A 27,605-nucleotide genomic window follows, 5' to 3' on the forward strand; every position below is an offset into this window, starting at 1 on the left:
TCTAGTCAACACCCTTTTATTAAAAACAATTACAAAAAAAGTTACAGGTTACAATATTTATATACAACCCAAAAACCTCTCACCAACCACAAACCTATTTTACAGTGTTACAGCGCCCAGGGGTGTGGGGGTTCAGGGGCTGCCCATCATCACGCTACGGGGAGGCAGTGACAGCACGCGGCTCTGACACTTGCTCTGACCCACACCAGCAGCGCTCGTCTCCTTTCCCCACTAACGTGCCATGGAAGGGGCAACCTCCCCCCATGGCATCCCACCCTGAAAGCCTCATTTTAGGGCATCTCAGCTGAACCGTGGGTAGACAAAGGGGAAATGACCGCGAGCCCTCCTGCCTGCACTGCGCTGCAGAGACACTCTGCCTTCCCCGAGCCCGGACGCTGGGATAAAGCTGGGGAAACGGCTCCCCAGCAGGACGCAGAGCACATCCTCGTCGGGAACAAGGGTGCTGGCTCTGCTGGGGAAGGCAGCTGCTTGGGAAGAGGGGAGCTGGGCCTGCATGCCCGGTACCTGGGGAACCTGGAGGCTTTGAAATCAGTGGGCTGCTACAGACAGGCACCATCGCTGCAGCCAGGGGTGAAGATAAACGTGGGGATAAACCAGGGAAAGAGGCAAAAGCAGGAAAAAAGCTTCCTGCCCTGGGAAAGAAGCTCTGAACTGTCCCTCTGTCTCTCCCATGGCCTGGACAGAGACAGCATCGTTCCCTGCAACTCGCAGCCTGCAAGGACAGCCAGATGTGGCATGGCCTGCAAAGCTCCGGGGAAGCAGCAGGGAGCTGCACAGCCCCTGCTTTGGGCAAAGAAGGGGCTGGGATGCCAAGCCACTGCCCACCAGTGGAAACAGAGCAGGGATCCCAGCAACAGGAGCTGGAGGCATCCCACCTGTATGCAAAGGGACCACAGCAGCCAGCGCTGGGAACAGATGCTGTCCTGGGAGGGGATGGGGCGATCGCTGCTCTCACACCACTGTCACAGTGCTGAAAGACCTCACCTACCAGGGAAATCAGCGCTGCTGTCCGCCATGAAAGCATTTAAGCCTTGGCAGAGAGAGACTGCCAGCACCTCTGAGTCTGCCCAAGCTGCTGCAAGCACAGGAGACACTCAAGAATTGCTTTTGTCAGGGGAGCCAGACAGACAACAAGTGGCTCTTCTGCTCTCATTAAAACTCCCAACATGTAAACTAGTTTAAAAGAGTATTTTCACCTATTGCTTTTGGTCTGACCTGCATCAAGTCCCTGCTATCAGGGACAGACTGGTGAGGAGCTCTGCGCACCTGTAGATTGTTGGGGCCATGGAGTACAGTCTTAGCTGTCCCCACGTCCCCCCAGAACTTTGATCCCTACACATGAGCTCGCGGGGGATGCTCTGGAAGCTCAGGGTGAGAGGGAGGACGGCTCATCCTGACCTGCAAAGCTGCAGCGCCTGCTTTCACTGCTGTCCTCCTCTGCACAGCTCCTGCCCTGGAAGGCTGCACGTCCCTCCTGGGCACAGCGAGCCCAGCTCGTCACAGCCCCGCTGTCCCTCGCATCCCTGAGGTCCGGGCAAGGTCTGAGGCTTGTGACTTCTCCCTCGTCCAGCTCCTGCAGAAGCAGGACGCCAGCACTCACCGATCACTTGGGTCACAGCAGCTGGGCACAACCCTGACCCAGGCTCATTCCTCAGACCTGCTGCTCCACACACGCTCTCAGGAGCTGCCTCCCTCTCTCGCAGCTCTTTCTCCTCCACGGTGGGTCTGCATTAGGATCTCTTTCAAGATGGCTTGGTCCTCTGCTCTCTCCACACCTCGCTCGCCATTCACACACCAGCTACATAATCCACTCACTTCACAGCTTCCTGCCAAACCTTATTCCATTTCCCTCCCTCTCCAAACCCTGCAGGAAGCTAACTGCTTTGAAGTACAGAGGCAATTTAAGTTACTTTTGAAAAGAAAAATAAAAATCTACCTTTAACTGAACCAGAAAGATCCTTCTGCATGTATCCAACCTACCTCTAAAAGCTTCTCCTAAGAAACAAGGAGTTCTCTCTGGTCGTGCTACTCAAAACCACCTTGCCATGCCTACAAGGCAACTGCTGTACCACAGAGAACCCCTCGGGCAGAGTAAAGAGGATCTGAGAGCCACTACCTGGACACAGGGACCGGCAAGCAGTGAGCTGGTGCCGTTCAGCTGCACCAGCAGCAGTCCTTAAGTCCTGTAGATACCTGCAAGTGCACGGGGAGTCTGGGGTAGCATGCTGCTGCGTACAGGTGGACAGTGTAACTCTGAGCATTTATTGCACTGCTTCAAAGAGGTGGAGGAGGAACAGGAGAGAGAGAAAGCGCAAGTCATCGTTTCACTTTAGCATCTTCTTTGATCTTCCAGACCATCAGCTCCATGCAAGCTCTGGCATCCTCGCTGGAGTCGTGCCCTTCCACTGGGGACAGAAAGACAAGGACAGCAGTTACGTCCCCTGCTGCATGGGGCTGCTGGCAGCACAAAGCCCAGAGCAAGGTTTCCCCAGAGCGGGTCCTGCCCGACACGGCCGGCCCAGCTGCTCACTGCCCTTCGCCACAGCAGGCACAGGGCATCTGTGATCGCTGTGAACTACAGATGGATTTGGAAGTGGAAGAGTTTTCACTAAACACACTTTTGCTGGACTTCAGCCTTGCACCATTCTTGTTTAATTAAGGGCTGAAGTGCTGCTACTCTGTAGGCCCCGAGGCTACTGGCCAGTGAGGCCTCAAGCTGCCCAGCAGCATGGCTCCAGCGTACTTGTTGAAGGCTGAAGGGAACACTCCATGCTTCAAACGGAAAGGTCAGTCCCACTTTGCCAGAGAGAGAAGAAAGACCACAACATGGCCTTGACAGGGCTGCCTCTGGCCCTCTCACCCCAGTCCCCTGGTCCCCTCTTAGGGCAGACAGGGAAGAAGCAAGTGCTGCTGGCCCTCAGACCAGGGTTCAAACAAACTGGCAGGGCCCGCACACGCTGGCCCATTCACAGCGACTGGCAGGCACTGCGCAGAGGGAAGTTCAGGAGCAAGAGGACAGGGCCGGGGGAGAGCAGGGAGGGAGGCAGGTCCAAGGAACTGCATCCAGGGGGAACGGGATGGCAGACCCTCACTCTCAGCTCTGCCTCATCTCACCGTTGTCCTGGATGATGCGCTTGAGGTAGTCTGCCATCAGCGTCCGGAGAGCCCGTTTGTAAGGTAAACCCAGCCGGTGGGGAAAGACAATCGCAGTATCCACCACTGTGCCATGGATAAGCTGGAGAGGGAACAGGAAAGCAACGTGTTTATTTTCCCTCTCCCACAGGGATGGGCGCTCCTCAGGATTAACCACGCTAACGCAACCTTCCGGTCAGCCTCCCAGGCCCTGCGCAATGCCCTGCCGAGCTGCAACACAACCAGTTTTGCAAGAGGCTCTGGCTGAATCAAAGATGACTCCCCCTCAAAGGCTGCGTGCAAACCAGCTTCCCAGTGCTCTGCCAGCCAATGTACGTGCCCTCAAAGGCCTGCCTACCCACGCGTTCAAAACAACAGAAATTCAGGGCTGCTTCAGTTCACGCAACTCCAATTCAGGACAGGTTACTCCTTAACACCCTGGCCTGGAGAAGCTGGCAGACCTCCAAGGTTGTCTTTTGCAATGAAAAAGCCAAGGAACCAGCTGACCCCACAAAGCTTGTTACAGCCTTCCAGCTGGTTCTCGAGATGTGAACCGAAGCAGGAAGGATGCCCAAATGGTACCCAGTCCATTGTGTATCACACTGCTTCTAGAGGAAAGGCTTAATCTTCAAGGTGCACACCCGCCTGAAAATTTCCAGTCTGTCAGCAATGAAAGTCAACAGGAGGTTTTTAACCAGCACAGCTGAGCAAGGCTGTAATGGGACAAGTACATCTTGTACTCCTGGGCATACAAATATACAGTAGATGGGAGGGAGGCCCTGGGCAGCCCCATGTTCAGGTCCAACTGCCTGGGGCACGCAGGGAAGACAAGAGGCTTTCTGTCCTCTAGGGTACAAAGTGTCATCACTCATCACGCTTCGCGAGGAACTGAGGATGCTGAGCAGGTCAACACACTGCCTTACCCTGCACTTTGGGTGCCTGTGGAAGACCTAAAACCCACATCTGACAGACACCATAAACATACAGTAAGCTGATTTTTTTTTTAATCTGAATTTCTTACTCTCAGGCTAAGACAAGATTAATCCTCTGTTGACCAAGAACGTATGCTCAGTGACAGCTAAAGAAACCTGCATGCAAGCAGTTCCACATAACGAGTACAGGAGCAAAACACGAGGTCCAAGAGATAAATTTATATGCCTGACCAAAAGAAAGCTCTGTAAGGCTCAGCACAGCGTGACTCAGACAGGACCCCGATAATCCAGTCTCCTCATCTGCCTCAACTCTTCCTAGGCACCAGCTAATGTTGCGTGACAATTCCTAACTTCGTCATTAATAGTTTCATAGCCCAGCTCCATAAATGCCTGAAAACAGCTGCAGTTTAACAGAAACAACCTGCTACGCTCTTTGGAGTGTAAAACTGCCAACATTATGGATAATCTCTCCTAGACTGCAGTCAAGTTTGGCACCCACCCAGGCACAATGATAATTACTTATGTAGATCAGGAAGACTGAGGAAACGGGATAATATAGCTTTAAATAAAAATTGAAATGCTATCACCATTTGGAGCTTGCCATGGCCATTAGCGAGATGTCGACTTTACTGCCACAGCCTTCAAACATTATGACTTGACATGCCACTGCCTGTCACACTCTGCTATATTGCTCTTGGGTTCGTTCTCTTGGCAGCGCCTGAGATGCTAAGAGAAAATCATGCTTCTAAGAGGCCAACAGTCATTTTGTACTGATAAAACTGTAAATAATTTTTTTTATGATGATGACGAACTCTCTTAGAGGCTGGGACAAAGGGTGCCATGGAGAGGTAAAGCGCTTTGCAGACATTAAAACCCCCTGCTTCCAAACCACTGCCGTGAGTTGGCAGCTCCAACTTCTTCATCAAAGAAGCTGCATGACAAAGAACGGCTGGAGGAAATTCTGGCTTGTGAGCACAGACTGAAGCCTTGGCTCCTGCCAGCCACATGCTTTCTCGGTGACCCTAGCCAAACCCCCTGGGACCCGTGTTCAGAAGGCAGCCCTCCCTCCAGGACAGCAGAGATGGCTGAGAGATGCACAGAGCAGGCTGACGCAGGCCAGGCAGGAAACAAGACTGCTGAAAGGTCAAAATAGCTTGATCAGAATAATGCCACAAATCACAGCAAACAAGGCAGAGAACCTCAAGGACAGCTTACAGTTAGGAGAAAAAAGGCAGTTATCTCCAGTGCAGAGGCAGAGAGACTTGTCCTGTTCCTCCAGCAGTTATTGTGGACATCCAGAGGGCACAGGAGACCCCTGAGCCTACCCTGCTCATGCCCTGATCCTGGCTGAGCACACCTTCAGGCCAGTCAAAGGATGCTGACACCACTGGAGGATACTTGACTATGTACACAGGTGAACAGCAAACGATTCGAGATCAGTCCTTCCAGCCAGCCCTGATCTACTCACCCCTCCCAGTCACCCCAGAGAGGTCTGTCCCCCAGGGCAGCACCAGTCACTAAAAGCTGGGGGGAGATCAGAAGTGATGCACACACCCCACTCCTCTACTCTTCCGTCTTCCCACTGCCTCAGAGACAAGAGAGACCCACTGCGTCCTCCAGGTTCTTCCTACAAATACACTTCCTAAATTAAAAGATGACATGTAACAGTCACCAGGGTGGGAAAGAACCAAAGAGAGATGCAAACACAAGACATGCGAATTACCTTTAGTGCAAATAAATCGCTTTCCAAGCTGTGCCCTATCAATATGGTATCTGCACTGAACATGTTCAATAGGACGGCTTGGACATCCCGCAGGGTGATACTAGTGTTCTCCAGGTCCTCTTCTGTCACACCTGAGAATCTGCAGTGTAAGAGCAGAGAGGAGGGCTTCCTTCACCAAAGGAACACCTCAAGACCCAAAAAAAAGTTCCAGCTGTTAGGAAGTAGCGCTCACTGGAGTTTCAACAAGTTCTTCCAGAAATTCCTCCTAAGTTCTTGATGCTGACCACAGAGCTCTAACCCAAGGAAGGCTGTCCTTACCTGGTGTTATAGTCCACCACCTTGGTGTCCGGTTTGACGAAGGTGTCATAAACCACTTTCAGGTCAGAGTTGATCACAGTTACTCTTGTCAACTCCAGTCCTTGCTTAGTGTAGCACTGCAAGTGACAAAGCAGACATGACGACAAATGCATGCCGACCACAGCATGGTACCTATAAGACTGTTCACCAAAGCACTGCAGATCCCAAAATGCAGTTGGTTCATTGCAGCAAAGCCAGCCAACAACCACTGCTCAATACAGGCCAACTAGCTGCTGCTTTTCAAAGTTAAATGTGGTCCCCAAATGAAGCACACAATGCCCCGACTAATTAAATTTACATTTCAATTAGCTCTTATTAATGTAAATGTCTGTGGTTTAGACTCCACAGCAGGAAGGAAAGAAGATGGTAGGGAAAGAGTTGCCCTTCAGACACAGCCTTCCTCAAAAAGCCTCATTTTGCTTGTGCATTGCCCCTCTGGTTAGGAACCCACCATTTCACAGTCTAATGCGTAGATTCCGGGGTAACCATCAGTCGTAGGCAACTTCTCAAAAGTCTTCACAAAGCCATCAAGGTTCTCTTTCCGCCCGTCATGTACATGTTGCTTAAAGGAAAAAAAAAGGAAAATGATTTGTTGATGGAAGGAACAAGAAACCCAAAACTCCATTTCAACAGAACCACTCACTTAAACAAAACAAAATTTTAAATAATTTCTAAAGGCTAACGAGAAATAAGACTTGCCTACTAGTTGGCCTGAGAAGCTCACCGCAAAAGCAATGTAGCAGCCATGTGTGAACCCAATTCCAAAGCAGGATCAGAACTAGAGGCACTGTATTAACAGCTCACTTAGTAGCAATGCATCGCATATCTAAGGACTAGGAGACGGCCGTCTCAGGTAGCTTCCAACTTTCAATTCAGAGTAGAATTACTCAGAAAGGCTCACTCGGTGGTCTTACATGGATCTACTCCAGCTGCTGGTTTCTGGATTCACCTGTGACTGAGACATGCCCAGCTGCAGGATTCTAATGTCAAACATTGCTGTCTGAGCTTTAGTATCAAGTGTATCACAGCCCAGAGATGACACGAGAAGCTAGTGGAATGAAGCAGCAGAAAATGTCAGTGTGTACAGACAAATAAGAGCCACTATATTCCGAAACCAGACAGTTCACAAACATGAGCTTACTGCCTTACCAGCACTTGAGGCAAAAAATGGAAACCATTTCCAGCCTCTCCTCATCATCCCCAGCTAAAGCTCTAGAGTCAACAATATTCAGCGCAGAAAAGCTCCCCAAGCTAGCAGGAAAATTCAGGGAGTGTTTCCATGAGTGGCATAAGCCAACGCAAGACTAAGCCACTGTTGCAAGAGGCACTCCCACTCTCCTTTCCTCCACAGCCACAGACCCCACCCTGCCTGCCCTGGTACTATTCAGTCAGCCTCAAAGCCTTCTTCTCTGGGGTGTTTTGAAGTGGATCATTGCACTGAGCCAGTTACCTTCATCACTGTGCCTGCAAGGAAGCAGGAACACAGAGGGCAAAGCAGAGGTGGTGACTGCCCACTAGCATGGTTTTAGGTCAAATTAAATTGCTGCACCACACCCAGAGGTGACATGCTCTCTCCCTTAGTTCCCAGTGGTTTCCTTTGTTTAAGTTTTGTTTATCCCTCAATCTCAACATATTTGTGCATAATCACAGCAGTCTGCATGCAGCCTCCGTCATGCTTCTGACAAATCTCACCCTGCAAGGAATCAGCCTGCACATGGCATCACCTCAGAACAGAAAGGCTAGAGAGGACAAACCCAGGCAGTTGTAGAACTGAAATATGTAGGCAGAGCAGGGATTTACATAATTTCCTTCACCAGTCATTACTGCGGGTAATAGAGTACATAATAATAAAACCAGCCAGAGTAGAGAGAACTGCATCATTTGCAGTTAACCAGGCGGCTGGGCCAATACCGAGCCTGACCTCTCCCTGCATCCAAAGCCAGCACTGCTCCAAGGCTGCATGGTTCAATTCCCAGGAGCAAGAGGCCACACTTGTCAATTCTGCATCTATGCCCACGAATCTGATTGTTTTGCTAAAGAAATGGGTAGAACACACTACCAGGCCAACAAATAGTAAAAATTCTCTCCCATTCAGCTTGATCCTTTCCCTTCTCTGCTATGCAACATAACTGAGCAGTGAAGGAAAAACAAATGAGGTGTTTTTCTACAACAGCTGATGTTCTACAACTGTCCAATTCTTCCTCGCTGAGAAGAAAGCAGAAAAGTTGTTTCGTTTTTTCAGATCCAAGAAAGAAGCGAGCAGACTCAGCTGTCACAAAGAACAGAGCAGCTCGACTGGTCTGCTCCTGGGGAGCTGTAGCTCCATGCACAGCTCCACCCTGCCACCTCCTGCCACAGGCGCTAACTGCAGCATGATCCAAACACACATCCCAAATGCGTTTGGAAGGAAAAGGCACAGCAATGCTTTTCTAACCAGCTATGCGCCCCGTTATTTAGAATAGTTTATTATAAATATTTGCTATTTTCAATGCCTTCAAAGCTGAAAGATGTAAAAAAAAAAGCTGTAGCCCAAACATCCCCAAATCCCATTCCATATTCTCATCCTGAGCAGACTGGGGACTCTGACCTTAAATTTACCAAAAAATTCATCTGGATGAAAAAAGCAAGAAAGCCAGAATGTAGTGATCTGTAGCAGCACAACAACTAGGAGGCAGATGTGAAAGGATGCCTGAGCCCTGGAGCACTGACAGCATGCTTCATTGAGTAGGAGGCTATTAGAGAAATTGTATGTTTCTTATAAGGCCATGAGGTTTTATGGTCTACAACAGCCACGTAAAAACATGCAGAGAAGTCATGTTTTTATAGCCCCATCAATTTCTCCCGACTTCCCTGCTGGATGTTTTTTTTGGAACACTGATTAAAAAAGAGATCCTGATATCAAATGAAAAAGAAATAGGAGGAGCAGCCACATGCCTGATCCCATCCATGCTTCAGACTGGGCAGGACAGGCTTTTAGGGTTCATGTGCTGACAGGTCTAGTTCTAGTTGACAAGCCTTAAATTTTGCCCCAGAATTCACTTCCTAGTTCTAGCTTTTGGCCAGAATAATGATGGCACACACCTCTCCAGAACTCTGCTGGCTCTGTATCACCTGAGCACTTTCAAACAGCAAGACAATAAGATGCCCTACAACAAATAGCTGTGGGAGCCCCTTCTACTGGACATGACCCTTTTAGATCATTTGGTTCTGAACCATCTCTCTCTGCATGGCAGCTGCCAAATGTAAAAATGCCACTGAAACAAGGGACCAGGAGAATCCCTAGACCTTGGGCAGAGGCCAGAGACAGATTGTTCCCTTCAGTCAATGGACTGAGAGCCAGGGGTGCCTGGCTGTTGCGTAAGGAAACAAGAAAAAGCACCTGTACAAAGGTATCCCAGACAGCATTCAGCTCGACCAAAGGGCCAAAGCTCAATTCCTGAGCAGGTTTTAGATTCTGCTTTCTACTGATGTGATCCTTTCCCCACCCTCCTCAAGAGGAAGCAATATCTATGGGTTACAACACACTCCTTGGGAAGGTTCCTCCCCTTAATAAAACAAAGGGCGTGCAATAAATGGAAAACTAAGAAAGGATTTGGCCTACAGCAGAAGTTACCTTAGCACAGGCATCTAAGAATTAAAAAAAAAAAAAAAAGGGAATAAAGGTTTTGGCCACTGTTGTCAAGGCTCTGAGCACGCTTCTTAAAAGGAATTTCCTTTTTTCTCACTTTTTCAGTGTTTCCCTAAAGAAGACTATATCCAAGTTTTTGCTGGGCAACTTAACCCGCTGTCATTTGCTTAGAAAAAGTGCTTACATTTTGCTTAGAAAAATGTTAAAAAATTTGCATCTGCAAAATAGAAACCACTTCAACTCCAAACATTTGAGATTCTTCCTTCTTGCCAAACACCAAATTTTCTTACCTTTGCATAGCAAAAGGCATTTAAGAAGTACTTGCTTTTTCTCCCCAGGGGAATCCACCATTCTTCTAAAGGCTCACACAGCCACCACCATTGCAAGCAGAGGACAAATGTCATTGAGAATAAAAAGGTGTTGCTCAATAACTTACTTTAGCAACCTGGCAGCCTGGTGAACCCACAGCTCCTGAGCAGCAGCTGTAATGAGTTTCCCATCCACCTGGTACTGAAAGAGCAAGAGTTAAGAGTCAGAGAGAAGAGACCTAAACTTCAGCTGACAAGTGCAGAGATGTCCTGAATGAACACAGCAACAATAATTTGCAAGCAAAGGGAAAAAAAAGAGATTCACAAGTCTCTCATATTCAAACTGCAGAAGCCACCTACCAGCAATGGCACAGATGAGCAAAGCAGTTTGACTTATTTAACCAGCACAGCTGATTCACTGATCATGGATGCATTAGCAGAAAACTACAGAGTTCCAACTAGGCTACTATCTTGCTGCAAATGAGTTTAACCAAGACCGGTAAACTCACTCAGGCAGCAGAGCTCTATTGTTCCTAAGTCTCCTAAAAGAATGATCTTTGAAAATGTACAAGATGGTTTGTGCCTTTTACTTTTTTCTTTTTTTTTTTAAGCCAAAAAGATGAACCACCTCAGTTCCAGACACGTTTTCATATTTTAGGGACTGTACCGCTGCTCCCCAGCAGCTCTTTACAAGGCTATGCCACCCAGTGACAAAACTAGGAACTGCCACAATCTGCGAGCGTGACAAGTCCCAAAGCTACAAAATGTTTCACAGCAACTCCAATCCAACACAGACTCTGTTTTCAGATCTAGAGTACGTCTAACACGTAACTGAGCCCTCTTTGAAGAGATGTACCTCTCTGCTTGCGTAGCCTTCCCCAGTGATGGACACACTCCTCCTTGCGAATGCAGTTTCCAGAGGCTGAGACCATGTACTCAGTGCCACAGCGACAACAAATCCTGCAGGAGGCTTTAAGAGAAGAAAGAAGTAAGGGTCAGGCCTCTCTAAATCCTGTTCCTGCTAAACGTGGCCAAAGCACAGGGAAATCAATCTCACTTAAAGCCCCAAACACTGTTGAAATCGGCAAACAACAGTTCCTGTTAAGGGATGGTAAATTTCTTTTCAAACTCTCACAAAGACAAAGCAAACCCTTTGAAAATGGCAGTCTTAATCATAGAATCAAAGAACATCCTGAGTTGGAAGGGACCCATAACTCCTGGGTCCCCAAAGGACCACCCAAGAATCAGACCGTGTGCCTGAGAGCAATGCCCAAATGCTTCTTGAGCTCCAGCAGGCTCGGGGCTGTCCCCACTGCCCTGGGCAGCCTGTCCCTGTGCCCAACCACCTCTGGGTGCAGAACCTTTCCCTAACACCCAGCCTGACCCTCCCCTGTCCCAGCTCCATCCCTCGGGTCCTGTCACTGTCCCCAGAGAGCAGAGCTCAGCGCCTGCCCCTCCGCTCCCCTCGTGAGGGAGCTGCAGGCCGCCATGAGGCCTCCCCTCAGCATGCCCTGCTCTGGGCTGAACAAACCAAGGGACCTCAGCTGCTCATCATGTCTTCCCCATCTTTGTAGCCCTCTTTTGGACACATGCTAACAATTTTATAACTTTCTTCACCCAAAACTGCACATAGTTGCAGCATTTACTCCAAATCACTTCTCAGAGGCAAACATAAAACTCCCCGCTGGTCTCGGTGTGCGGCTCCAACTCTGACTGTTCGCATTTGCTGTGCTGTTTCTCCATCCACAGCAAATTATGTTGTACCCTAACATGGTTATTTTAAGAAACAGGAGAAGTCATTCTTCGGACATGGGAGCTAAGGAGGCCTGGTTTCCAGGGGGTCTGTGACTTGACACTTCCAAGTGACATTCGAGTTCTTCCTGGGCACAGCTCTTCTGCAAGGGTTCCCTGGTATTTAAAACAGGGAACACTTACAGCACAGCCTGGCCCTCGAAGAGGCAGTCAGGGACTTCTCCATCCTGTCCCCTGTGCCCTCAGTAACAACAAAAATTCAGAAACAGGAGATGCAGAAAAACACAGAAAAGGAGCTGACTGTCACACACCTGCTCTCCCAGCAATTCCCTGAGTTCCAGTGTGAGCATTTAAACTGCTAACACATTGTCAGGTCCCCGACAGCTTGGCATAACACCAGTCCAGTCCATTTTCATCCACTGACCACAGTCACAGCATTAGCAGACTGACAAGAGATTTTTTCAAACAAGAACAAACTCAAAGATCAAAATGCATCTGCAGAAAACTACAGATGAAGAACCAGCAACACCATCTCGGATCCCCTAATGGAGCTGGCTGGGTAACCGAAGAAAAGGGCTCTAACAAATACAGTACTTAACAGTGTTAATGCAAGAGAGCTTTCGTACAGGTTGCTTCAGCAACCACGGGACAAATGTAGACACAAGGTGTTAACACGGATGAGCACTTAACACACTTTAGCAAGGTCTCTCCAAAGAGATGCTCGGAGGAGTGTGGCAAAGCACCTTAAAACATACCACAAGTACGCATTTTATCCCTACTGCATCACAGTCTGCTCTATTCAGCATTTGAGAAGCATAAAACCTACCACAGGATACCAAAAAATTCAAGGAGGGGAGGACCCTACCCTTTTCCAGAGGAAACCTGAGGGATTGTTTTGTCCAGCTGCAAAAAGGGCTGTTGGAAACTACTTTGCACAATGCCATCAAGTGACCAAGCCAACACCTGCGTGGTCCAAACCAGCACAGCACAGCCCACTGCAAAACCAGCCCAGCTCTGGTTCAGTCACTGTCACACCATAACAGCAATTTGTACGCAGAGACCCCAAAGAATCCTTCCCCTGGGAGAGGGAAGCATCACCAGATATTGACCAGGAGCTTCTCTACGCATTTCCCTGCGCCAGCAGCAGCCAACCTCCTGGCTGGTGTAATGTGCCTGGGGTTTGTCTAAGTCCTGAAGCCTGCGCTGAGTGAGCAAGTGCAAAACGTGCCCTCACAGGGGATGGCCAAAGGCAGCTTGCTGAGGGAGACAACCTGAGCGACTCAGTCTTTGGCAGCGATTAGAAACCTCACTGAGCCCCACACACCAGAAACTATAAAACTAACATTCTCATGGCATGCTAACTGAAGAAACTCATCCTTCAGAAAAGCAGCAGGCTCCTGCAGCCATGCTCCTCTCCTCCACAGCCGGCTGGCCTGCACATGTCTCAGCCAAGGAGACCCATCACAACAGGAGCACCATGCCGAAACCAGTAATGTCTTTATGCAAAAAGACCAGTTGCAAGCAGGACAGGCATCTTCACCTGTAATGTATCTAGCAAAGACTGCAGAATGAAATAGCCAGCAGAGCTTACAGTCAGTGGTTTTCTTCTCCTCTGCTGTGAAGAGGATGGCACGTCCTGGCTTCTCTGGGTGAGGCATTGGGTAACCATTTTCCTTTAGCTGCTCCTCGGTCATGAGATATTCCTTCAGTCGCCGGTACAAGGCAGCTCCTGCACGTTTCAAAGACAATGCTGAAGCCAAACCACAGAAACGGGTGCTGTTTCTTTTACTATTTTCTGCTTTGTCAAGCCACCTGGCAGAAACTCCCTCTATTTTCAACTCGCTTTCACTGCCTTTGTTCAGTATCGAGAGGGAAATAGGTATGGGGTTGCACTTTTCACATCTGGTCATCGGTGTACAAGCTTATTATTAACTTCTCCAACAACCAGCATTAGGTTAGTAAGTCTGGAAGATGCAACTGAAACAGAATTCTTCCACAGGGCTCACCTTCAGGCCTTCTTGTTAAAATGGGGGAAGTCTCACTTTAGTAATGTTTAAAATGCTTCAACAGATCATTTGTAACACAGCCCAAAGAATACCCCTCAAAGGCCACCCACAGTGAGCTAAAAAATTCCTTATCAGAAGCTTCTTCCCGCTGTTGGTTTTATTTTTTCATTCCATAGAATAATTATAACTTCTTGCACTCTGCTCAATATCTCTTCTTTCACTGCTATGCTAAACTCTTCCAATATTGCCGTGCACCCTTTGATGTTGCTTAGCTGAGCTATACAAGCCCTTTTAAGCTTTCTTCATGTCAATTCCTTCTGCTCTGTGGCATCTCCATCTCTTCTCTGATCTCCTCAACAATTTGCCTGTATCTCTTAGCAACCTGAATACCCATAACCGATTTGACCCCACGTAAATAATGCTCATGGCACAATCCTTTGGCTGTGATATGACCTTACTATGACATTCCTCAATGTGAAAATGAGCCCTGCAGAGCAGATGGAGATATCAGCATGTTTGTCTTGAATGTGACAGACACGTTGTAAAGTACTCCTTCAGGGCAAGAAAATTAAAGTAAAATCCAGACAGAAGAAAGCCTAAAAGTCAGCAATATCCAAAACACAAGAGGCAGTTCTGAACAGCTATTGATGCTACATCAAAGCCACATGGAGTACATCAGTGAACTCAGCCCAAAGCAGGGAAAGCAAGGAATGTGCTAATCGGTGTGGCGTATCGTTTACTGAGCAAGTCTGCAGCACCATACCACAGCTGGGTAATAACTCATAACATTATCCACAGATAAATCACAGCACTTCATGCATCAGCAAGATCCTGCTCTACCCAGTCAGTCTGTTATACCTCCAGCTACAATTGACAGGTTACAGCCTCATGGGAGCAGGGTCTTACCTGTTAAATCCTCTGCTCTCAAGCTCCCTGACCGGTTTAGGGTAAAGCTGGTCTTCGCAGCAAGCTTCCCTCCCAGCACAGCTTCGTGGGACACCACTTTCTTGTTACTTGTCTCTGCAGTGAGAAGAGGGAAGAAGCAAAACAGGACAGAGATCAAGTACCCAGGTGTAATCCTGGAAGAATAAGAGACTTCAGTCCTAGAGTTTGGGGCACTACACATAGGCAAAATGAGAACTGCGTTTATCCTCCTGAATTCTTGCTCTGCTCCAGAAATTGATACACATACAGTGGTGGCCTATTCCTAGCATTTCATTCCAGCGCTACAGGGACCTTTCTTTTCACACTGTTAGTCAACAGCAACTTTTTAAGGACATACAAGGACATTTTTACAGTTTCCCCAGAGGCTTTGGGAGCTCTACCTGCTTACTCTGCACACCGAGCCCCCAGACAAAGAGAGGACTGAACACAGAAGCAACTCGACCCAGTCAGGTGCTGCATGGTGGGATCATCCATCCCCAGCAAGCAGCTTTGTTGTTAGGTCCCCGCAGACCACACTCCCACACTGAATCTTTCAACTTGCTTTAGAAGGGCCTTCAGAGCTCTAGAATATGCTCAGCACATCAGATAATGGCAGATAGGTGTTTTTTACTAATCATTAACTGGCAGCCCTCTCCTAAAGGCCAGCCTCCCAAGTTCAGCCGCTCTGACTAATGGCCACGAAGGTAATGAAGACAGAGGGGAGAAAAAGGAAGAGACCAGGAAAAAAAAAATCACAAGAACAGCACAAATTGATTGTTTAATGTACCCTCTCGAGAGCCAATAATGAAATGTCTTAACCCTCTTCGTTTCTCTCTTGAAGCTTAATGTGTGTAACAGATTTCTGTGGTGATGGACGAGTCTATCACTTTGAAGGCATCATGTGAAAGTTACTCCATTAGCGGGGCTTTTCATTTTAAAGAACTTGTGCTAAAAAAAAAAATCCATGTGGCATTATCTCCATTTAGGCTCAGACAGCCAACAAAGCATTGCAGGACTTGCCTCTTGAAGGCCCATTAAAGCTTGCCAGACTATAAAAAGCTAACTGGAGTTGTTTGCCTTTCAGCATAATGCTTCTGAGAAATGGGTCTGTCTTTTCAACAAGTTCCTCTCCGTGGCTTCTAATCCAAGCAGGGCTCCAATTATTAAACCACAAACGTGGTACGTACTGTTCGTACTGGACGGGGAATTGGGCACTAGACTTCGGAGCTTCTTTAAGGTGTTCACTGCCACATTCAGGTAGATGTTGCGACTGGTGCTGCGTTCGTAAGCTACCTTCTCTTCTGCCAGAGCCTGCAAACAATGCAATTCATTACCACTCTTCCCACTGCTGCTTTTGGAGAAAAGAAACATTGCATCTTAAAACACAGAATCCAAGTAAAATAGCAAAAAAAAAAAAAAAAAAAAAAAAAAAAAAAAAAAAGCGTCAAGTAATAAACTGGAGCACGGTACAAATAAATCCTGGTTCTTGGGCCTGCTTAGGTGAGTCAGAGAAAAAAAAACACGTTTTGAACTAAGCACTGAAAACATTTTCACGCTAAACCTTCCCTGACAGGTTAACACAGCAGTTCTGGAACTGCCTTGGAATGGCTGTTTTCCCCACTTCAGTGGCAGCACAAGGGAAAAGCAAAGCTCCAAAATGCGCTAGAAAAAGACTGGCAAACAGCCACTCCTTGAGTGCGATAGAAACATTGTCCCTAAGGAGCTGTGAAGGTGAAATACCACAAAACATCCTCATAGCATTTTTTTCGGTTACAAAACATGTTGTGATGTCCCATATTTAACCAATTAACATTAATGCCAAAGTTTTCTAATAAAACATGTGAGATTCTCAACTCTGCTTTTGGAAATCCTACTGTAATATTCCCTACTGTTAAAAGGCTCCTTAAATGCTGCACAGCTCATAAGCAGCAAGTTTTGCCAATTACATCTACCTTACATCTACTGCGTGCCCAGATTCCTGGAGGTGTTTGCTACTCTACTAGAGCAAAAGGACTTTTGTCTAGCTTGAACATAACATGCATCCCCCTAAGCCCCTCTTCTGGGCTCATTAAAAACAGCATGCATGCTCTCCTAATGAAGAGAAAGATGTTTTTTTTTCTACTGGAAACCTCCACTGGAATTTTATCTTCTGTTGTCCAGTCTGGAATTATTTAGTGCCTGTCTCCTCTACAGACACATGTGGATAGGAGAGTTTTCTGGGTTTGCTGCAATTCTGGAAGGTTTTGGCCAACGCAGAGGACTTTATACTCTACTGCAGATTTATTCATAAGAAGCAAGCACTGGTACAGACCTTGTCAAATGCTTCCTGGGAGGAGGAACAGAATTTCAAGCACTCATCAATGAAGAGATTGAGGTATCTTTGACGAATGTTTGTTGGGACTTTAGCACCAAATTCTGTGGGAATAACAGGCCTCTGTAAGCTGGTGCTCTAGAGATGAGACAGAGAGAGAAAGAGGCTATTCGGGGTTCCAGAAGCATGATGCTTCAAGACTGACATTTTCTCTTATGTTACTAACAGCAGCATGACTTTCTTTCTCAAAACCTGCTCAAAGCTGAGCATAACATGCAGCATTTTGGTTCTAAAAACACTGCTTGAAGCTTTTGTGCTCCCCCACCCCCCTTCAATATTTGAACTACTTTAAAAAGCAACCACATTTCTTTATGCAACTCATCCAGCAGCCCGGGAGTCCCAGTAGCATTAGTCACGACACAACATTTGCATATACAAGCATCCCAGGCCATGAAAATAACGACATTTCCATTAAGAGAGTCGAGATTAGCACAGTACCAAGCATCACAATTTGAGTTTAAGGCATGAACACACACCACCAGTTAAGTGCATGACAAACATGTTTTTTCTTGCCAGTACTCTAGTCGTAACAAGGGAACAGAGGCTCACTTCTGGCAGGCTGGCAGCCAGCTAAGTCATCACGCTTTCTATGGGATTCCTGTAACTTTTCTGAAGTGTTTTTGTCTTCCTTTTTACTGCCAGTCATGATGGTCCTGAAAGGATTTTCCCTTGCATGACACGTTCTTTGTGTACAAAAACTGCATGTTGCAATGAGCTATGACCTACCACTGTAGTTTTCCCATTTAACACCAGTTTATCTTCCAGATTACACACTCTGCCTCTTTTTTTTCTTTTTTTTTTTTTGAGAAGAAACTGTACATTCACCTCTAAAGTACCCAATTGTTTTGTCAATTCTTTCTTCACCCCACCCAGGAGACGTACATTAACTAAACCATCTGCTGCAAGCTGTAATAAACATAGCTCTAAGGAAGATTCAGGCCTGCTCAAAGGGGAGCAACAGGACGTAGCTCAACAGGAAGAGTGCTCGTTTTCTTCATGAGTCTTCTGCTTCCATTTATCTCTTTCTATTCCTTTATCTTGTTTAAACCTGTTCAAGGGGTTTGGTCCTTTTCATTATGTATGTACACACATTTTCTCAGCCTCTAACATGACACTCTTAAGAACCTCTTTAACAATGAGAAGTATTTTATGCTTTCAGTTCTTTTATTTTTCTTTAGCTTCAGCTTACACGTCACTATCAAAAGTATGCTAAGGTTGGGCAGGTATCAAAAAAAAAGGGGAGAGAAAGAGAGCTTTTCCCCCAAATATTAACTGCAGCATGAAGTTTACACGATCACATTTTAATTACAGATGTTACTGTGGGACATTATTCATAAACACCTTCCTGAGTCTGACCCACAAAGGCTGGGAGGGCCTTTAATCCAGCCACGCCATTCGAACACGAGACTCCAACTCCCTGATACAAACAGCTACAAACCTAGCCAGACAGCACAACAGAAGACTCAAACTGAAAATGAGCGATCAATATTCAAAGAGATCAGAGCAGCACTTAAGTATTTCTATCTTTCTAAGCTCCTACCCCTCAAGTGTTTAATTTTTTATACAATGCTATCGAGGAAAACCACAGGAAGAGAGAAACCCATTTAATCAACCTAATCAAATCACCACTTCTCAGAGTGCTAAGTTTGGAACAGCATGGTTAAACATAGCACTCTCAATGGGGAATGACCAGAAAAGAAGCTGCAAAGGCAGATGTCACATCTCTTTTACCTGTAAGGAGGGAACGTGAGCTATCCTTTTCTGCACAGTGGTGCTGGTGGTCTTTGAAGCCATCCCAGCTAAGGTGCAAGACTTCAGAGAAAGGGTGGGTGCTTCAGAGTCATTGGAAGGTGTGACACTCCTGCCAGCAACAGCCTTCTTGCTGCTCACGAGGCCTGCAAGGAACAGAAAACATATTTAAGTAGAAATCCTACCACTAGGCATCAAGTTGTGATCATGAACTTACGGTGCTGCAAGCTTAGATTTTCAAATGGAAACCTCCCAAGGGATAAAAATCGGGTAATTTTACCTCCTTCCAGGCAAGGATGAAGGAACCTTCTGCCAGGAAACATGCCTTGTTTTTTTGTTGTTGTTGTTTTGGGGCAACTGAGTCAGTCGAGTTTAAAGAGTTAACCCTGTCACCTACGATGCACTACCTGCCCATCAGGTCAGCGCTGAGGCCTTCCGACCACAAAGGGATGCTGATGAGCATGAATTAGTACTTCCCTCTGCTTCAGCCACCTCCTCAAAAGCTTCAGCGGAAGCACGAGTGAGGAGCAAACACACTCCAAAGATGAAACAGGAAAGAGATGCGCACTTAGCCTGTTGCTTTTCAGAAAAGGACAGCACTTGTCAGTGGAAAGGCCTTCCACTGGTCCCCAAAAGCAACGATTAAAATTGTGGCTAGTACTACACCTCTTCTGATAGCTGTATCCTGGGAAAAATTTAAGCAGAAGGCGGTGTCTTTTCAACAGCAGGGAGGACAGGATAGGGATCACAAGTATTGCTGCTGGCTTACTTTGTTTGACTGCTGCAGAAATGGCTACATTTGGCACGTGAGCAATCCTCCTCTTTTCTCCTGGCAAAGAGAGAGACGCCTTTTGAACTGCCACAGCCAGCTGTGCTGCCTGCTGCTGAGCCAGCTGGATCCTCTGGTAGCAGACCTCCTGAGCGGTGGGTGGACGGTACGGCCGGACTACGGGCTTGCTCGGGACCTCTGCCTGCACAGACAAAAAGGTTTCTACAGCCACCAGTCCCCACCCTTTAGCTTTCATCCAGCCAAGCAAGGCCTCTATTCCCTGACCCTTCCATGTTAGCAAATACAAGTTTTTGAGAGAAGACCCCAACCGTCTCCCAGAACAACTTAGTCACCCACCAAAGTGCAGCATTAACGAGTCGCCCTCTGGCAAGACCTCTCATCGCTGTGGGATCTTCCTAAATTGGTAGGTGGCATTTGAATTGCTTGTTTAATGGCCAGGGTGCCTGTTCTCCATCACGGTGCCCAGCCCACTTCTGGGCTCCACGGCCACTCTCAGCTCTACATCTCGCACTGGAAATCAATCTGGCCCCGTGCTCCTGAGCCCCCCTGTGTGCTTCTTTACCTTACACTGTGAGGAAAAAGCAGCCAACTATTCTTTCCTCTTTGCTACACGATGGGGGAGGTTTGCAGCTCCCTCTCCTCCTTCACTGTCTTCCCCATGCTGAATTACCAGTGTCATCCACCCTTGCAGCAGTTCCCCACCTCCCAACAGCTTTGTTTTAACACTCTAGTTCCTATAGCTAGCTACAAGCTGCACATGCACACATTTATGGGATCAGACCACTACATAAACTGAGCGCTGAATTTTGAGCAGCCTCTGCCCCTGCCTGCTTGTGAAGGCATTTCACCCTGCAGCCGTTACTGGCACAACCCCATTACACATGTATTTCCTTTGATGTCCAAATTCAGGTTGCAGGAAAGGTGCCAAACATTATGCCAACAAAGAGAGAAAAGTTTTCTGGTAGCAGAAACACAAGAGAAGCAGCAGTAGTACAAACTTCCCCATGTTACTTAACAACCTCTCAAGTCTGAGAAGTGGCCCCTCCCTCCTGAAACGCCTTCAGGGGACAGTGCCCCTGCTCAGCCCGTGTACCACGGCATTTCCGAGACCACAAATTGGGGGGGCAAGCTGGCTCCTCCTGCATTCCTGGCCTCTGATGCTGACACCAGCTTCTGGAAACCAAACTGAGCGCAGCCAGCCATTAAATGATAATTACAGACTTCCTAGCAGGACGGGACACTCATTTTCTGCCTCACCTTCAATTCCTTTGACCCACCATTCCCCCCTGAAAATTAAACTCAAACTCACGCAGAACAGAATCACAGAACAGCTTGGGTTGGAAAGGACCTCAAAGAATATGTAATTCCCACCTCCCTGCCGTGGGCAGGGACACCAGCTCGGCTCCCTCCCCTTCAGGCTGCTCAGTTTTTGAGCTATAAATCACAAGCGAGGCTGAGCAAATATTAAACTTGGAGGGACGTGGCAAAGCACGAGCCTCAACTCTGCACGCAAAAGCAGCACTTCGAGTCTTGCAGCACCTCCTGAACAGACTTGGCAGCAGCAGCGCTGAGCTGAGATACTCCAGGGCAGGCACGTCCTGGTGCATGTGCACAGCAGCTGCTGCTGAACACACCAGATCGGCTCTGTTTGCCCGTGCAATGACTGCACTGGTGCTCACATCTTTGGAAAGCGTTTTGGGATCAGTTGTCACATTAAGAAAATGTATTTAAAGATTTGTACATGTCTAAAAGGCACCCATTTGCAATAAATATTTGAGTTAATGAATTTCCAACCCATTTGTTTCAGTCTCTTATCTCTTCACTTGGAAGAAAGGGTCCTTATCAAAGCACATGGACTGGCTGAAGATATGTAGTTAAATAAACAGCATTGTATTGACCTCAGGGCTTCAAATTATTAAAAGCAAAGAAACCTTTTTCAGGCAGAGCAGAAAGGAAGAACAATTAATTTGGGCTTCCCAACTCAAATCAGTGCTTAAGCTTCCATTCTTATCCTGCTGGGACATAAAACTGACTATCTGTACTCAGCACCTGGAGGGAAACACATTAAACCCTCAGAGAAAAAACATGAATTAAAATCCCAGTGAGAAAGAAAGAAAAAAAATCAGAATATCTTTTTTTTTCTCCTCTGTACTTAGACTATTTTCACAATTGCAAAAGAACGGTATCAAACAAGACCCTGTTGGTATCTTTCTTGAATCTGAACAGATATAAATGTAGTAAAGGTTTTCAACATCTGACAAGATTCTTACAGCTATCTTTTAGTTCCATGAGATAAGAAGTACTATCAGACTCAGACTGACCTTGTGTAGATTTAATTATTTAATCTTAGTGATTGAATAAAGTTATACTGTAGAAAAATGAACTCCCCCAACGAGTTACAAGATGCACTTACTCTTCCTCAGCTTGTACTTGTTTTTATGAGAGCTCATCAGAGTTCTGCTGCTGTTTGTAGCAGATGCCTAACCATGTTTTTCAGAAATCAGAAAGGGGAAGAAAGACATCTGATGTACGAGGATTCCAGTGCAAACAGTTCGTACGCTACTATCACAGTGGGGGGGTTGAAACTCTATGATCTTTCATGTCCCTTCCAACCCAAGCTGTTGTACGAATCTGGGACTACACCCTTTTCCAGTGGCATAACAGGACAGAAAATCCTCACTTTAGACATCTAAACTTTTGCTCCTGAGAGCTGCACTTACATTTCCTTGTTTGACAAGATGAGAGATCCTTCTTTTTTGGCCAGGAAATAAGGTAGTTAAATTATCTTCTGTTTTTTCTTCACTTACTTCCTCTTTCGACAGCTGGAAAACAAAACAACAAGCTTCCAAAATTGAACAGACTCGAAGATCCCTCCCAAAAAGAGCTGAAAAGCCTCCTTTTGGACTAACAGAAAGACCTTGCAGGTGGCAGGTGAAAACAACACGTGGTCAGCTGCTGAACTACAGAAATAAGACTTGTTTGGAAGCCCGGAGCCGCCAGTGAAGCCAAGGAACAGCAGCACCACTGCTCCCACCCGGGCAGCCGGCCGTGAGCTGGGCAGCTCTGGCACCACGCAGCACAGCCCCTGCCTGCCCCGGAGACAGGAGCTCCCTTCCCTGCCAGCCGCTCACACCTCACCTTTCACGGCATGCTTAAAATCCAGGATGTTTTGTTGCTTAGTTTTGGGGGTGGCTTTTTTTTTTTTTTTTTTTGGAAGAACTTCTGAGCTGACTCATTTTCCCGTGGCACAGCGTGCTCCCGGAGCACATCCTGAAAGTGTGCCCAACACCAAACCACCCTGCCCTCACACCACGTTTAGGGGAACCCTTCTCTGCAGTTTTATCTGTGGCCATATCCACAGAACGACTGCGGTGACAAATGCCCAGGTGATAGGTCTGAACAGCAGAAACCCAGGAGGACGTCAGAGCACCTCTCTAGCTAAAGCAGCTTCTGAGCTAACGTCTCCGGCTTACTCCCAGGGGAGAAGAGAAAGAACAAATGAAAAACAAGCTTTAACATCTTCTTTGGATTTGACTGGGCTGTTCATTTATATAAACACACTTCACGGGTCTATTTCTCAAAACTCTAGCTGCTCTCCCCTCAATCTCGCTTTCAGTTTTCCACTGCAGCCTCTGGGGAGGCTCTGAGCCGAGGTAAGGCCGGCAGCCCTCCAAAAATCGGGGACAGAGCCGAGGGCGGCTTTGGGATGAGCTCAGGCACCTCAGCAGAGCTGTGCTCGTCACCACAAGGGCATCCTGCAGGACTCACGCTGAATCACTCAGCTCTCGAGGAACTTGCTAGGCCTGTCAGTTCGGTCGCATCCCGAACAACCTCACAAAGTTATCCTTCCAAGTGGAAAAGTACCACGCTGCTCGTAGGGACCTTCCCTCCAGACCCAGCACATGGCTGAGACCAGACCACAGGGGCTCCAGCTACAAATGATTCAGGAAACAAAACCAAATCCCCAAATCCCCAGTGATCACTGCCCCCCTCCCAAAAAGCAGCAGGGAAGCAGGTAACCACCAGCAAGCACCCCCCCAAAAAGCACCTCCCCACTGCAGCGCGTGTTCCTCCCCTCCAGAAGAGCACAAAATTAAGCTTTGGTGCAGGAATATAGGGAAACAGGCGTGGAAAGGCTACTTGAAATGGGAAACGCAGGTGGCTGCTGACAGCTGGGCATTGCCACCAGATGCCCGGAATAACTGCTCGAAGAGTACCGCAGCCCCCGGGTCGGTGCTTTCTGAATCCAGCCCATTTCGAGTCTTCTCACATTTGGAAAGCCCTAAATGAATAACTGTTTCCCCTCTATAGATGGCGTGCCCTTAAAATATTCTCGCTTAAGTTGGGCAATTTGAAGAAACAAATCCAAAAATAAAGCTCTCTTTCCTAGCTGAGAATTACCCTGAACTGAAAAAGAAGAGCAGCTGAATTTTAAACAAGCAAAATCGAGTAACGCTGATAGTTCGAAAGAAAATTGTTATACTGAGAACTGCTTTATACTAAGGCACTTCGTATTAGTGTAAAAAAGGTCTTTAGGATTCAGCAGGACAGAAGAAGCTTGAGTGCTCCTGCTTCTCCCCTCCCCACGCCGCAGATCCCAGCTCACTTCATCCTCCACAGCCGGAATCGTGGCTGGGAGAATTTTGTTCACGGCCACTTCACCCACCCAACTACCAAAAGCCTCAAAACCAGCAAGTTTCTGATGTCGTTTTCAGAGAGAATAAAACTCAACAAACAAACCCACTGGGAGAAACAGGTTTTCAACCACGCAGTCGTGTGGCTCCTGCTGCACTCTCCCTGCCCCTCTTCCAGATCAATGACCCCACAGGGAACCTCGCTGGGTTTGAAGGGCTCTGAACTGGAACTCACTGGAAGCCCCAGTGGAGTCCCAGTACCCCCACTATCTTTTGGATGCGGGACAGATGCAACTGAAGCTGCTGAGCCATTCCTTGTCACTTGGAAGCACTCGTCCTTCTGTGCCCCGTGTCCCCCAGCAAGTCCCCTGCCTTTGCCAGCTGTCCCCATTGAGCCTCCCGGGGGACACAGCTGGCTCAGCCACCTCGGTACCTGCGGGCAGATGTGCCAGCTGATAACACTCGAAACACATCTGGGCTGTTTGCTCAACAGAGCCAAATTTGTCACTTTTCTTTTTTTAAAGCTCTTTTCACTCCAACTCCACGAACACCTGCTGTGCGTGCAAGCACAACCAGAAAACCTGGGCTCCACAGCAAGTCCCAGCCCTGCCCGTGCCCCCCCCAGGACGGAGACTTTGCTCTTGCTGCCTGGCTGAACTCGGATGTCAGAAGATGAAAGATGAGTTTGTCTGCTCCTACTTCCATCTCTCTGAGCCTGGCTGAGGGTCGCTGCCAGCAGCTGCTTTCCAGCCTTTTTTACTTGCTCAGTTCTGTTTTAAACCTTGGCAAGTGAGGGCTCCCCGTCCTCTGGGGACCACCTCACAACAACAGAAACCTTTTTAGGTAAAGGCTGTCTTTTTACCTCCTTCTTCCAAAACCCCCTTCTACCTTTTGAAGCAGTTTTAAAGCTAATTTCTTACTTACAGCCCCTGTGAGGTACCCAGAGATCCCGACACAGTAACTGCAGCACGCGTTTAGAGCAGGGAGCAGCGGTTTGGGGAGTCTGAAGCCCAAAACTTCTTCTCCAGCCAGCCACAGATCTTAGGCCAAATGGAGACAGAAGTACCTGACAACCCTGAAAGGTAAAGGCCTTCCACACAAAGGGCAGTTGAATCCTTACATTTCCCAATGGCCTTCAATCCAGCAGGTAAATTCAGGTGCAAGTTCTTCAAAGCATTCATTCAGGACAAGGATGAGATTCGTCCAACATATGGAATCTCCCTCCGTAGCCCTCTTCAGCTACTTGAAATAAGCAACACGACTAAACTAAACCAGAATCCTCTCCCATTTGGATTTGAGACAAGCAACCAACTCAAACAAGCATTACCTGCTTCCCCAGCCTCCCCTTGTCTTCAGTTTTCACATCTGTAGATTCATTAAAAATCCTGAGACACTCTTCCATTGGGTCTGACTCTAAGTCCAAGTCTTTCTCAAGGACGGAATAATCGATGTCATCGGATGTTGAGGAAGAAGATGATGACTTTGACAATTTAGACCGCTTCACTTTCTTTGTCCCTTCATTTTCACTCTGAGAGCTTGAACCACAGTCATCACCATCCGAATCTGAGCTCACGTCAGGTAAAGTGGATGGCATCGGTTTGCCTTTGTCATCATCGTCCCCACTCTCATCTCCAAACAGATCAACGTGACTCAGGCTCTGCTGCTTCCGACTCTTCTTCGGCTCTCCTTTTTCTGCAGAGCTGACCTTTTCTTTCTTTCGTTCCAGTGCTGGGGTCTTGGTCCCTTTGTCTTTGTTTTTACGACCAGAGGTTTCCTTACCATTTTTCACATCGGCCGTTTTCAGTTTGGAATCTTTCTTGCTGCTGCCCAGCTTTTCCGTGCTAGAGCCTTTGGTGACACCCTCACTCTTGCTTTTCCCTGAACTACTGCTGCCAGACTTGGATTTGTCTTTCTTAAGCCCATCCACTTTTTCTGACTTCTGTTTTTCAGGTTTCTTTAAATTCCCATCACTTTTCACTTTGATGCTTTTATCTTTGCAGTTTTTCTCCTCGTTCTTTGTTTTTAATTTTTCTTCCTTCTTGAGTATTTTGTCTTTTTCCATATTTTTACTTTTCTCTTTCTTACCAACCTCACTGAGGCTAGGCACTTTACTAACATCTGATTTCCTCCTCTTTGTTTTGTCTTTCAAGTCTTTGTTTTTATTTTCAGTTTCCTGGTCATTCTTTCCAGAACACGATTTCACTGCTTTTGCATTCTTGTCTGATAAGTTTTTGGCAAGGTTTTTCTGTGAACCTGAAAGGTCCTCCATGCCATACTGTGCTGCCATTTCTTTGCTATCCTGAGAAGCAAAGTCGTCCAGTCTGGTGCTCCGCTCTTTGCTGGAGATTCCATCGTTTGATTCACTTTCAGAACCAGCTTTTGACTGTGAACTAACAGAAGTTGGCTTATATTCTGCATCAGCCTCATCTTCAGAGGAGGAGAACCTGGCATAGACTTCATATTCGTCAGGTATTTCACAGAGCTTCTTTCTTGAAGGAGAGTAAGACTCCTCATAGCTAGGGACCCTACCTCTTTTAGACCCCTTTGACTCCTTTGTTGTAGCTTTGCTCAGAAGCCTGGCTGAGTAGTTTGAAAGTGGGTCATATTCCAAGTCTGTAGAAGGCTTAGAGTCATCGATCACGTATTTATTGTTAGTGACAGTGCTACTGTATTTTTTACTCTGTGCTACAGCCTTGGGAACATATTCCAGTGAGCTACCTTTAGATCGCGCAGTATCCAAAGTATATTTACTTGACTGGCTAGCAGCAGCGAGAGGAGTAGGATTGTAGTCTGGGTTATTATTAAAGTTGTAGCTACCTGGATTATACTCTAAGGAGGTAAATGAATCATTTTGTGTCACAGCAGCTGACACAGGTGCTTTGGAAATGAGCGAGGAGGCCTCTGAAGCACTGAGCTCCTTTGTCGTTTCCAACAGCTCCTCATACTTTTTCTGTTCTCTCTCAACTTCATTTTTGACTGCCTCGATGGCCTTGTTGACCAGCTCCAGCTCCAGAATGCCCGGTGGCATGTCTGTAACGTCTGCCAGAGCATCATCCTCCGCCTCCAGCGAGTGCCTCGGAAGCTCTGGGTTGTAGGGATCATAGCCCCGTTCTGTAAAAGAGAAGGGAAAAATAACTTATCTAAACTGCTGGCAGTAAAACTTTCTCTGCAGTAAATTTTGAAAAGGTCTTTTTTACGGTTTACTCTCATCAAAACCCAATGCTGACAGACAATGCAGAGAGCCGTGCTCTCCCTACTACACAATACACATTTGATAG

The 27,605-nt window shown here is 47.2% G+C and overlaps 1 protein-coding gene across 4 annotated transcripts in view; it reads right to left on the reverse strand.

Annotated features, from left to right (window-relative positions):
- The window catches only part of REXO1 (RNA exonuclease 1 homolog), a 41,797-nt gene continuing 14,192 nt past the window's right edge, over nucleotides 1-27,605 (reverse strand). For 2 of the 4 annotated variants that reach the window (XM_027471801.3, XM_072029258.1), the window contains exons 2-16: nucleotides 25,655-27,438; nucleotides 22,414-22,515; nucleotides 19,673-19,874; nucleotides 18,886-19,049; nucleotides 17,095-17,232; nucleotides 15,971-16,094; nucleotides 14,766-14,879; nucleotides 13,445-13,582; nucleotides 10,958-11,071; nucleotides 10,230-10,303; nucleotides 6,617-6,727; nucleotides 6,127-6,242; nucleotides 5,809-5,947; nucleotides 3,136-3,256; nucleotides 1-2,426 (exon numbers count right to left, since the gene is read on the reverse strand). In XM_027471801.3, coding sequence (XP_027327602.3) covers nucleotides 2,338-2,426; nucleotides 3,136-3,256; nucleotides 5,809-5,947; nucleotides 6,127-6,242; nucleotides 6,617-6,727; nucleotides 10,230-10,303; nucleotides 10,958-11,071; nucleotides 13,445-13,582; nucleotides 14,766-14,879; nucleotides 15,971-16,094; nucleotides 17,095-17,232; nucleotides 18,886-19,049; nucleotides 19,673-19,874; nucleotides 22,414-22,515; nucleotides 25,655-27,438 — 3,530 coding nt within the window. In that variant the 3' untranslated portion in view covers nucleotides 1-2,337. Of the gene's footprint in view, nucleotides 2,427-3,135; nucleotides 3,257-5,808; nucleotides 5,995-6,126; nucleotides 6,243-6,616; nucleotides 6,728-10,229; nucleotides 10,304-10,957; nucleotides 11,072-13,444; nucleotides 13,583-14,765; nucleotides 14,880-15,970; nucleotides 16,095-17,094; nucleotides 17,233-18,885; nucleotides 19,050-19,672; nucleotides 19,875-22,413; nucleotides 22,516-25,654; nucleotides 27,439-27,605 lie in introns of those variants that run through there. The other 2 variants (XM_027471803.3, XR_003501285.3) reach the window with 2 other exon arrangements.

This window comes from Anas platyrhynchos, chromosome 29 (assembly GCF_047663525.1).
Source record: "Anas platyrhynchos isolate ZD024472 breed Pekin duck chromosome 29, IASCAAS_PekinDuck_T2T, whole genome shotgun sequence".
Lineage (NCBI taxonomy): Eukaryota > Metazoa > Chordata > Aves > Anseriformes > Anatidae > Anas > Anas platyrhynchos.